Consider the following 13,258-nt stretch of genomic DNA (forward strand, 5'->3'; position numbering starts at 1 on the left):
AGGAAAAGACTCAAAGAAGAATGTTTTTGGTTATTGTGCTACTGTATGTATTTTTTCCCTTTCCAGATTCTCAACAGGGAATATCCCTAAAGTAAGCCATTTCTACTCTTTGGGATAGGCAAGATACGTATGGGAAATACTTTTTTTTTCATGTTTTAGCCAAGGTTCAGTGCTCGGTGCACAGCAGTCGTACTGCCTCACAGACTCTCCAGGATTGACCAAACTATGCATTGAGTTGCTTTCTTTTTCATAAATGCTTCCAGAGGAGCAAAGTGTACCTTTTCCACCTGTTTTCTTTATATGCATATATGAGTTTTCTAAGGGAGACAGTTGCTTCAGCCATTTCCTCTATAAGGAGTAAAAGCCCCCTGTTTACCAGGTGCACTCCCCAGTGAAACAAACAGAAGTTTAGTTTCAGAAGTTTTAGAACTTTAGAATTCAAGTTTAAGATACACCAGGGAATTATACAGATTTTCATGCAGGGAATTGTAAAAGCCATTATTATTACATATCTTACATTAACATGGATTTCATTAATTCTGGGTTTCATGAAGTACAAACAAAGGAAAATAGCACATTAGTAGACTGTGCAGGTAACTTGTGTATACAGCACCATTTAGTAAACAGAACTGAGACTCATACTCTAGCGCCTTTTGTTTTACTTTGCCTTCCATTAATATCTGTGACTTTATTTACATCTTGATGACCAGTCCTAATTTAACCAATCATTACCATAAAGAAAATGTAGGAATGGGATGTTTTATATTCCATTTTCTATAATTTCAGAAATTAACATAATTGAAAGCAACGTCCAGCCCATCATCAGAAAGGAAGGTAAATGGGGCCCTTCCAATATATATTTCTGTATATGTTCATAAAGGTATACATATACAGAATATATATTGCATTTACTTCTTTAACAGAATGTATTTTTTACATAACAACTCCAGGTTGTTCTGTACTTTGCCGGAAAAGCAAAGATACAAATATTGCAATTAGAACTGGCTGAAATATTTTGTATTTAAAGATTTCCCATGCTTGCTCTCCCCACCTGGATTTCTTTAAAAAAAAAATAAAAATCTATGGACATTTTTAAGATGCATTTTTTAAAATGATAATTTTTTTTTTTCCCCTGAAGGATGTATTTAAAATGCCCCAAATAATACTATATTATCTATAAAGTATATAGAAAGGTGGATTCTATAATTAAAACATTTCCATTGTTTTTGTATTAAAATAGTTATTTTAAAAAATGAAGTAGAATTGTTATACATTAAAGTTAAAAACAAACAAGCAAATAAAAACCAAGAACAACAACAACAACAACAAACAAACCGTTAATTTCTCTACAGTTTTCAGTCGGTTCTAAATACCAATATCTGTCAGATGCCTGGAAAGGACAGTTAACCAAAATTTCTTTTCAATTTCTCTGTTGCAAAAGTTAAAGATTAGTTGTGGGATTGAAGAGAACAAAAAGTTGGGCTGGGACCATAGAACACTTGTGGTTCATATCTTAAGCAAAACATCATTAGTTTCACTAGACCAGTGTCACCACTTCTGTGCTCCAGTTTTCTTCTGAAATGAAAATGATAAAAAAGAATCTGGTAAAGTTCAACTGAGAACAAAGGCACTTGAAAATATCTTGCAGATATTTTATCCAAACTGATTAAATGTTTCTATGAGGACTTTCTCCCAGCAGAAATGTCATGAGCTTGCTTGCTCTACAGTTTGTCTGTGCTTTGTCCCACCTAGCACAAGATACTATCTTTTATATATATAAATATATATATATATATGTATATAAAAAACCTTGCTGCCTAGTCTCCAGTGTGAAATCAGAGCTACAAAGCAATATAAATTACCAGATGATTCCACATGGTAAATTATCCAAGGTATTTTAGAAATCTTTATAAGATGCAGGTGAATCACTTTCTGGAGGTACCTGTTCTTCTAGGTTAAATCCAGAGACAGGGCAGAGAGTTTAGGCAATTTTCATAGAATTTGGAAGACGAGAAAAAATGATAAATGACTGTCTGAGTTTTATGTTTGTATATATCTGTACAAATGTACAACTAAGCATTCTTCACCAATGAGGGGAAAAAAAAATATATGTTAGTGAGCACTGAAGTCACTCCTTTCCACTGCCAGTACTTCTGCTTTGGCACCCTGTCCAAAGAATGATCTTTAGTAAGCAGTCTTCCTGCTGATGACTCAGAAATAATCCTAGTAATGCCAATTTAGGCCCTTCTAAGCTTGCTAGCAGTAACAGTAGTGATTGGCAGTTCCCATCAAGACCACATATGCCCACAATTGTCTGTATAAAAAAAATCTGGCAACATTACATGTTAATTTTTGCAACATATATCAAGAAGTTCCAGCAGATTGTGATGGGAGATTTCATAAAAAAATAATAATGAATAGAATAGAATAGAATAGAATAGAATAGAATAGAATAGAATAGAATAGAATAGAATAGAATAGAATAGAATATCTACTTGAGTAGATTCTTTGCCTATACATAGACAACTTCAAATAGATCTCAACAGTTAAATCTGGTTGAAACCCAAATTTTAGTGTATTGAATGTTTAAAAGATTGGTCCTTCACTAGGAAATACAAGAAAATACAGGTTCTGCATGCATCTACTGTATAAATCACATAGGAAGGTAAAATAAATCAGGAGTTTGTTTTGTTTTGTGAAGGATTTATAAATATTAATAAATATCTTTGACATTTTTTCACTAATATTGATAATTTCTCTCAATGCATGTTGGCATTTAATATCTTAACATAAAAAATTACCTCTGAAATTGGAACAGAAGCAACCCAATGAGTCTTTTAAGATTGCTTCTTTACAAAATTTATGAATGTTTTTCTATCAGACTCCTTAGAAAATAAAAAGCAATAGTTCAGCTGTTTAAAACTGAGAATAGATTGAGTTCTGTGATAACTGGAAGTCATTATGGTCCTGTCATATCATCACATCTGCAGCAAATAAATGAATTATTTAGCTCTAAGATCTAACCTATACAATCATCTTTTGCTGCAAAAGCAAACAAAAATGTATGCTTCAATTTGTTACTGTTGAAGGACACTAGTAAGCCTCAATCATACTGCTCTCAGCAATTCAATCCCAGGCTTATATTCAAAATATTCAAAAGCTATTGTTATATCCTGATTATTAAAACAATAATAACAACAACAAACTCTGTGAAGACTCAACTTCTACATGATATAATTTAAAGAAATATTTTAAATAAATATTGTTAAGGGACCACAACAACATGTGAAAGATGGACTGTGTTATATTTCTGAGCAAGGGATAGGGGAAGTGTTACAAAACTAAGACTATGTTATTCAGTTAATTGACTGCATCAGAGGTATGTTCTTCATTTTTTTTTAGGTGTCTATCTCCAGCCTGCCAAACAGAGATTGGCAAACATTTTGTATCAGTGTTATCTGTGGGGATTGTGCAAGAATAAGAGATTACCAAATGATTTGTTTTGGCCATTGAAATCAAGATGACATCTCCCATGAAACTCAGAGAGCAGTAGCCATTACGGCTGACAAATATCCTTACAACCTACCCAGATGATCTCTCAATCTATTTTATTTTATTTTATTTTAGGCTATATGCCTGCTGCCTAAGTCTGGCTAGCTTAAAATAAAAATAAATAAATAAATAAATAAATAAATAAATAAATAAAAGAAAACCCAGCAGAACATTCCAGCAATGCCTCACTTTAGGCATTTTACCAATATACATACAAGAAAGCTTCCTTTCAGCTGCCGAGGATCTGTGTTTGCCTGACACTTGTCAACAGATGTTAAAAATACCCAATACATAAAAACAAAACAAAAACAAAATTTGTAAATAGTAAGTGCACAACAGGATCTAAATTTAAGACACCATGGGAGGAAGTACAAGATTGTTCAGCCACTGATGCAGATGGCTCATCAGATTTCTGGTCATCTCCATATCAGATTTATGGCTTCTCCATTATGGTCATCTGGTTTATTTAGGGTAGGGGTGATAATGCTAGCTTCATCTCAGTCCTATGGAATACCGTAAATATTTTTATGACTACTTGTAACATGTTGTTTTTTCCTTGTGTCACAGACCCATCTATTACACAGCTCACTAAATTAATTGAAGGGGAACCTGAGTTCAAAATAGTCAGGGAAGGGGAGACAATAACTAAAGTGATACATGGAGGTTGGTATGCTTTCAGCAACTCAATTTGCATTAATTAAAATCTGAAATATAAATTATTCCTGGACTGCTTTTACTTGAGTGCAGGTGGTTTCTATGATATGTTAGACAATGGACTTATTTTTAACAGGACATTCTGGAAATATGGCAATTGTATTTTATTTTTTTTCCTTAGCTGTACCAAATAGCTACAGTCAAGACAGTTAGAAATGTTCTGCATGCTGACATAATGTCTGTCTCAGTTATCTGCTGATTGTTGTCCTGCAGTCAAAAATGCAGGATGTAATTCCTGTGATAGAAAGGCAGCATTATCAGACAAATAAATCAACTTTGTTTCCTGCTTTGCTAGGAGCTTCAAGGATTTCATATCTAGGGTGGTTTCAAATAAAATAGCATGTAGTCATCTTAAATTTGGGACAAACAGCTCCTGGTCTACTCTTAGCATTTTTATTTTTTCTTAAAATATTCTGTGGTCATTCCTTGTGTGCTTCATTAAGTTTTGGTGTCTCAAAACCAGCAAGTGTAACACTGCTAATCACTTTATTAATATCTTCAACTTAAAAATCCTTGTAGAACCAGTTATTAAAACATACACCAAAATCATTGATGGGCGACCTGTGGAAGTGACAGAGAAAAAAGTAACAGAAGAAAGAATTATTCAAGGTAATTCATGTTGAGTGAAGTTCTCCATTACATACAAAAGTAGAACATCTTAAGTCCTGTCCTAATGCCTAAACTGCATTTCCTGAGGAGGTGAATTTTCCTCCTACTACTTCCCACTGCCATGTATAGCTCAGATTTTCACTGTGTCTGCTACACATACACATATAGAATTATATATGTCTGATACATATACATGTGTATACTATTTCATGCTAAGACTGTTCTTTTGCATTTTTGTCTGTCTTAGTTTAGATTTATTTATTTATTAATTTATTTATTTTGGTGTGTGTGTATGTGAATTTTTAGGTTACTTGCATTGTATATCTCCAGGTAGGCTTCATTTGAAAAGTGCTAGCCCTTCAGTGTGTAGATACCTACTTTTGCATGTTTCCTTGAAACTCAGTTCAGGAAAAAAAAATATATAATTACAATAATAATAAAAATCCTATGTTTCTTTTTAAGCTGAGATTATGTTGTTCTGACATCCACAAGGCAGACATTTTTTTTTGTGTTAATGTAGAATAAAATTAATGAGCATCTGTCCCTTTGCCTTTTTCTACAGTAGCTTTCAATCTCCTTGGGCAATTTCAGTTATATTTGATGTACTGTGAAGATTTTTATTTTTAAGAATCCTAGAAAATTTACAGAAATTGAAGTGAGTAGATTGAGGCATATTTAAACGGTCACAAACCCTCTGCTAGCACATATGATTCCCTTGGATAAATACTATAAATACTATCTTGTACACTGTAGTTAAAATACTGTCTGCAAGAACAGTTGCAAGGGAAAGACAGTGTTACAGAAATACTGACTTAGCAGAAAGTCTTTGTATTGAGTTTGTTTTGAAAAAAAAAACAATTTAAGTCATTAAATTCTCAAGCAAGAGAGAAATAAGAAACCAGGCAAGTTATTCTCATGCAACTATTTACTACAGTGAAAGCAACTGAATGAAATGATTATAACAGTGAAAAAGGTAGCAGTAGTTTCTGAATAAATCGGGGACAATTTTTCAACACAGAAAATTTCTGGGAGAGAAAATACTATTTTCTCATTTCTGAACTGCAAGTTTCAATAATAGTCCACATGAAATTGTCATTATCATGTAGATGATGCCAGCATTCCTGAAATTTCCTTCTCTCTGTAATAGAAACTGATAAAGAATTTCTGTGCTAAACTCTCAAATGACTCATAGCTGTTACAACATTAATAACATCTTTTACAACAGTGGATCCAGACCATTTTACAATGAAGAAATACCTGATCTGTGACCTAATACAACAAAATTATTAAAACTGTGAGCAGATGTTTACTATGTTAAATTTGCCTACCTACTTGTCTGACTACTTCTAAGCTATTAATAGCCCTCTTACATTTCAGTTTAGGACACAGTGAAAGATAAAACAAGCAAACAGAACAAACAAACAAACAACAACAACAACAAACACATAAAAGCTGATTAAAGCATGTTAAAGACAGAATCATCATAAGGGTTAAATTAAAAAAGGAAAAAAAGGCAATAGAGTTATATCTAACTTAAGTCCTCGTTTTTTAAAAAAAAAAAAAACATCTTTCTTCTAGGTCCAGAAATAAAATATACCAGAATTACTGCAGGTGGTTCAGATAATGAAGAAAAAATAAAGAAATTTCTTGAAGAAGGTTAGTATCATTGTTTTCTTTTCTTCTTTAAAAACAGACAATCAAAAACAAACAATGACAACAATAAAACCGGCATGATACTACTTAAGTAATCACTGAATAGATACTCAAATGTGTTTTCATCAAATATGCTCATTGCAAAATCAGAGATTAAGCCTGAGAAACTGAGAAATGTCCAAACCTAATACTCTGGTTTGAATCTCTGATCTTCACATTCCAGTCAGCTCTAGAACTGAGACTGCCTAGGTCTAATAAATACTAAATTATGCTTGTTATGCAATATGGTGTTTTCAGTATTTAGCGTGGAACATACACAGATAACTTTTGTAATTCAGCAAAATACTGTAACAGGATAAAGTCATTAATATGCTGTCAAATGTTTTCTGTCAATCAATTTTTTTTGCCATAACCTGTATCCTATCAGAGGTTACCAAGGTGACCAAATTTATTGAAGGTGATGGTCATTTACTCGAAGATGAGGAAATCAAAAGACTTCTGCAGGGAGGTAATTCAGTGTATTACAACTAACCTTGTTGTAACAGGTTATGATAACTGAAACCTCTCTCAGATTTGTCTAGCTCAACATTTTAAAGACTGATCTACCAGAAAGGAAACTTCAATTGGAAAAAAATAAATAAATAAAAATTAAAAAATAATGTCATATACGAAGTGCCAGATGCACATAAAAAGGAAACAAGTGCCAAAGTTTGATTAATTAATTTTGGTATGATATCAGTCATGAAAAATAGATAAAAATTTAATTGTTTTCTCAGTCTTTAAAAAGTTATCTAATTAAAACCCAGGGGAGCAATGAAGATTTATTCCACTAGTTGAGAACCCTTTTACTCAGCAAATTTAAATCTGTGAAAAAACATTTATGAAATAGAAAATATTGTAATAGGCCAAATTCACCTTATTACCAGTCATCCAGAAATGAATATTCATTGCCCTCAAGTTAATAATTAAAGGCATGTTTAGCATCCCTCTTTCAAAGCTTACAGGTGACGGATATCAAGGCATTAACCTCAACTCTTTTCAAATATAATGTTCCAAAGAATGGTTTTCTTTCCTTCTTGCTCTCTTAATTCTAACAGTTTTGGCAGTATATAACCAGTAGCTGTAGAAAACTGATAAACAAACTTGTGCTTATGAAATTAATATATCTATGAATTTGGAATGTTCTCTGCTTAATGTATAGATTAGAATCACTATCTATAATAGCAATGGGGAATAAAAAAGAGAATTCAAGTATTGTGCTTTTAGTAAAGGTCAATGCAAACCTGATGAGAAGCTCAAAATATGCATGGATATTTCTCCTGGCATAAATTAGCTGAATTGAATTCATATTATGTTCACTCTCTCATAAGTTACTAACTCAAATACTACTTAAGTAGCTCATACTAAGTTCAACCATGTGTACACAGAACTAAATCTTGTAGCCTTTCACAAGCACTATTCTGTATATGTAACTTAAACCTCGGAATCACAAGAATTTAGTGATGGCTGAATGTCATAGCAGTTTCTTTATCAAACAAAAACATGTTAGTTGATAATGCAGCTAGTCTTAGAGACAAACCATGATATAGCCATGAATATGACTATATTTCTCTCTGCTATTTTAAACAATCAAATCTTAGCTTTGCAGATCTTAGCCAGGATACTCATTGGAGAGAAATATGATCTAGAGGGTTTTTCATTGTATCTGTGTGAGAGTTGCTCTCTGGGGCTGCCTATTTCAGCAGCAAATATTTAAAAAGAGAGTTGAAAATGAGAAAATATATCAAAAAAAAATCCTTCCATCTGTTGGACTATGTTCTAGTGGTCTTAATGAGGCTATAAAGAGCAGGAGTAAAATTTATACCAGAATGTTCTTCAGTTACAGAGATATTCGATTAAATAGATATAGTCTCTAAAGATAAATCTTATAGTGATCCTATCATTGTATAGAAAAGTAAGAAATAATTTCTCTGCAGTAAATATGGAAAAGACAATATTGTCTCTTGAATTCTTGCTATTTTTCCTTGCTATTATATGTTAGTTTGCATAAGCATCCTGCTTTACAGAATGGGACAAATAGGCAGATTTCTGTCTCTTGTTTTAATTTAAATTTTTTTCTGTCTTTCCCATGATTTATTCAGTCAGATACCCTTGTTTTCCATTATAAATCTTACTATGCTTTCAGCCAATAAAAGCAGATACACACACTGCTTTATGGCTGTTAGTGTTAATGGTGATAATGCTTTATGGCCCTCATGTCTACATCAAAATAATTGTTTTACTGAAAATTTCCTAAGCACTTAAATCTGAGTCCAGACACAAATGGATGTATTCCCACTGTCTAAAATAAAAGATTTTATATGGGCTGTAATTCAACTCATATAATGTCCAGCACTGCTTATTACAATTGGCAGTCTTTGCTGAAACAAACTACAAGCCAAGATTGCAATGAATGACTTTCAGCCCTAGAGAAGGCATCACCTGTGTCAGGGCCAAGAAAATCAGCAGGACTTTACTTCATGAATGCCATAGTGGCTTACATATACCTACATCCCCAAAACAACATTGTTTCCACTGATGGTTCCTTGCATATGAAAAAATGCTATCCCAGATTTAACTCATTTGTTTTTAATGCCTATTGTAGCTGGAACTGAGTACACCAAGGTTACTAAAGTAATTGAGGGAGAGCCACAGATTATCGAGAGAGAAATCAAGAAAGTCCATTTGGAAGGTTAGTTTGTCTAAAAATCCAGTATCACTAAGACCTCACTTGTCTGAAGTGATCATTCTAGGTGGGGATTTGTAGCTTTTATTCACAAAAATTACTTCACTCTGAAGCCAATATTTTAGCAAGAAGAGTTTTTTGATTATTTTGGAAAAAAATTCTTTCACTGATGTTGCAGAGAAAAATATTGAGGCTTGTCTTGTGTCTAAAAGTAACTAAAAGATTTGGCAGGCATAGTAGACAAGAGGAAATGTCTAAACCACAAAGCTTAGGTAAAACATATGAAAGAACATGCACCATAAGAATTGCATTTTCTCTAAGCAGCACATCTGGAAGAAGACCACGTGAGTTGTTTTTAACTTGAGTTATTTCTTGTCAGTTTTAATGTGATCTGTCAATGTGATCTGTCAAGTTATCAACTTGCTAAGAGGGGGGTGGAGGGAATATGATCTCTGGAAATAGGTAAATCTTATGGGGTCTTAGAATTTCTCTACTGTTATCCTATTTAATAAGGGAAACTCTTGGTTTTGAAAAAGCTGAATGGTGTGGAGGTCCAACATGAGGAGCCAAATACAGTTCAGCCTCAGTTCAGCCTGGGTATATGCCAGAAATTAGTTTTTCAAGTTTAACAATCTTTATTTATGTATTTGATGATGGTCTTTATTCCAAGTTAAATAGTAGCTTTCTTGGAGTTTCTGTTGTATTTGAATATACATCCTTCTCCAATTCTAATTCTAATGATGTAGAGTAAGAATGTATTTATTCTGTCATCCTTTGAAATACAAATTCATAATAAAAATATGGCTCGTGGATAGTGTTTAATAATATGTTTCTACTTTTTGCATTTTGATTTTTTTGCCAAATACTGAAGGTATACCATAATCATTTGTAAACTTCAACGTTGGGTAGTACAAGGCATGCAGGGAAGTCAACTATTGCTTGAAAATGAGAGATGGATATGATTTTCAGCCATGGAGCTTTACATGAAAACTTATAAGTTTGGATGGGCCATGTTCTCTCCTTGTTAAGGTAGTGAAGAACTTGCAATTTTCTTATACTTTGGTGCAGAAGCCCAGTGTTTCACCACAGCTGCAATGAAACCTATATATCAGGGCACTGAGTTTACATACCTTGTACCTCAAGATGAAAAGGCAACTGCATGTGGCTAGTTAAGCAAATATAAAAGTACTTTAAGTCTGTAAAGAAGGAAATATACTACAGTAACATTTCTGTGGGAGAAAAATTCTCTTTAAAGTTTGTAAAGTGTTTTCTTCCCTGATGAGGAGACACTTGGTTTTAAAAATTACGTCAAGGTTTGATGAAAAAAAGGAAAAAGTGCCTGTAGTTTCAGAGAGTCAGTCTTCTGGAAAACAGACATATCTCCTAATGAGGGTGGTACCTATACAATGGCCCTTGCTTCACTGTACCCTTTAAAACAGAAGTTTCTGAGAGCTGACCTGTAAATGTGGAGTGATACTGTGGGCTTACAGTGCAGTTATATATCAAGGCCCAAATGCAGCTGGAAATGTAACTGACAATGGCTGAGATTCAAGTATATAATTTATATATAATTCTTGAATAAATGTCTATAGTGTGCCCTGCAAGGGAATCTGAACTTCCTCTGCCAAAATTTGAGACAAAGTCCTGATCAGTACATCAACATGATTGTACATCACTGACAGTGTCAGATGGCTTTTGCTGTGTGAAGAGCATAGGCACAATGTCCTGGCCCCTGTCTACATCATGCAACCATCTACAAGAGATCAGTATGAATAATTCATAATAGTAAAATTTAAAAATATTTTTGAAATGTAGGCAATATTTGGTGGAAGAATACAAATCATGGAAATGTGTGAACTGTATTTGTTATTAGCATTCATGTTTCAGGTGATCAAGTCAACATACTAATGGATCAAAATTCATCGGAAAACCTTAAAAAAAAAAAAAAGACATTACAAGTCTACCATAGGTTTCCAATTTTTTTAATGAGTTTTAGTTCAACTAGGCTATAGAAAATAAATTCTGACTGAAATATTTCTGTTTTCTAGAAGCACCTGTACGGAAAGTACAAGCAAACAAGAGGACACAAGGTAAAAGCAAAACATATTTTTAAATTTTTTAACTTATATCAAATATTTATCTCAGATATGTTTAAAGTAAAAGGGAAGGGTGGGGAGGTACACAGAAGCTTAAGAAAACAGAGTTCCAAAGGGAAAAGTTGCGTATATTATTTAAAAAAAAAAAAAAAAAAAAAAAAAAAAAAGCTTATATACTCTTAATATATATGTTTTTATCTGCAAAGAACTTATATTATGTGCTTCATTCAAACTGTATTTCATAATAGAATAAAGGTGTGTTGTGGTTTAACCTGACAGGCAGCAGAGCACTACACAGCCATTCACTAACTCTTCCCCCCACAGTGGGCTGGGAGAAGAGAATCGGAAAAAAATAAATAAGTAAAAGCTTGTGGTTTGAGATAAAGACAGTTTAATAGGACAGAAAATAAAAAGAAATAACAACAGCAATAATAATAATGTGTACAAAAGAAGTGATGCACAATGCAATTGCTCACTGGCCCAGCCCGTCCTTGAACAGTGGTCCCCCCCATCCTGACCAGCCACCCCATATTAATTGTTCAGCGTGATGCCATATGATATGAAATATTGTTTTGTCCAGTTTGGGTCAGCTGTCCCAGTTCTGTCCACTTCCAACTGCACCCCCAGCCTCTTCACTGGTGGGGAGGTGTGAGAAGCTGAAAAGTTCTTGGCTTAATGTAAGCACTGCTCTGCAACAATTGAAACGTGAGCCTGTTATCAACATGATTTTCATTCTAAATCCCTAACACAACACCATACCAGCTACTAGGAGGAAAATTAACTCTATCCTCGCTGAAACCAGGACAAGGTGTCAAAGTGAGATCTGATTCTGGAATCTGATACTGTGAAAACAGCACTGTGGGATTCCCCAGTGCAGGATTTTTATTCACTGTCTGCACATTATTTGGATCAATTAAGAATCTGAGAGATCACTATAATTTCCTACCTGCCATTATGACAGTTAAAGATTCAGCATCATTCTTTCTTATTCACGTCTGTTTCACCACTAAACGTAGTATCTTGTTTAACTATATTACATATAATGTTACATAGGTGTGCTTTTTTTTTTTCCACAGGAGGATCAACAAGAAGAAGGACAAGACTAGCTTATTCTTAAAAGCTTTTCAAGATAAAATCCACAGAATTACAAATTAACGGCATGGTCTTTGAGATGAAGAGAAACTGTTTTGAAAAAAAAAAAAGAACATTAGAAAACAATGTGTTTTGATAACAATGTAAACTGAACCATGAATCCACTAAAAGATGTGAAAATGCAGATGCTCACTACTGGCATAATTCTCACAAGGTGCTGTAATTTCTCTTGATAGTAAGCATTATGCAAGGTGGGATCCTGGAACTGATAAAGGCACAAACAAAACTTCCATCAACTTCTGTAGAACCAGGAGTCCCTTTTAAGCTGGCTAGTAAGTGCTTGCACGATTGGATTCAAAAATAGCAGGGAACAATGCAGAATGTATTTTTTATTATTATTTTTATTTGTAGTAAATGAGAAATATAAATGAAATTAGATCATTCCTAGGGAAAAAATCACTTCAGATGACTTTTAGTATAAGTAATGTAAGGAAATAATAGTGTTAATGTAGCACTTTTGGTTCAGTAGTATTGTATATTTTTTGTAAGTCAAAATTCATAGTATTTTTAATGTAATACTGACACCAGTAACATTACCTTTTCTAAATAGACAAGTATTATATGTCTAAACAGACAAATGTATCTTTTCTTGTTCTACATCACATATCCAAATGCCTTCTGGTAACATGGCTAATGGAAACTCTTAACAAGGGAAAAAGAAAATGTTATAAGCTTCCTAAAATGTATTTGAGATCATGCTGACCTTTATTTATATGAAAAAAAAAAAAAATCCCATAGGAATCCTATAATAACATAT

At 33.3% G+C, this 13,258-nt stretch overlaps 1 protein-coding gene across 1 annotated transcript in view; it reads left to right on the forward strand.

Moving 5' to 3' along the window:
* Positions 1-12,577, forward strand: part of POSTN (periostin) — a 34,090-nt gene extending 21,513 nt beyond the window's left edge. Inside the window, 8 exon segments of the mRNA XM_032200463.1 lie at positions 787-834; positions 4,120-4,215; positions 4,786-4,875; positions 6,454-6,531; positions 6,956-7,036; positions 9,173-9,259; positions 11,302-11,343; positions 12,426-12,577. Of these exon segments, the coding sequence (XP_032056354.1) occupies positions 787-834; positions 4,120-4,215; positions 4,786-4,875; positions 6,454-6,531; positions 6,956-7,036; positions 9,173-9,259; positions 11,302-11,343; positions 12,426-12,466 (563 nt within the window). The 3' untranslated portion in view covers positions 12,467-12,577.
* The last annotated feature ends 681 nt before the right edge of the window (positions 12,578-13,258 follow it).

The sequence above is a fragment of the Aythya fuligula genome, chromosome 1 (assembly GCF_009819795.1).
Source record: "Aythya fuligula isolate bAytFul2 chromosome 1, bAytFul2.pri, whole genome shotgun sequence".
NCBI classification, from domain to species: domain Eukaryota; kingdom Metazoa; phylum Chordata; class Aves; order Anseriformes; family Anatidae; genus Aythya; species Aythya fuligula.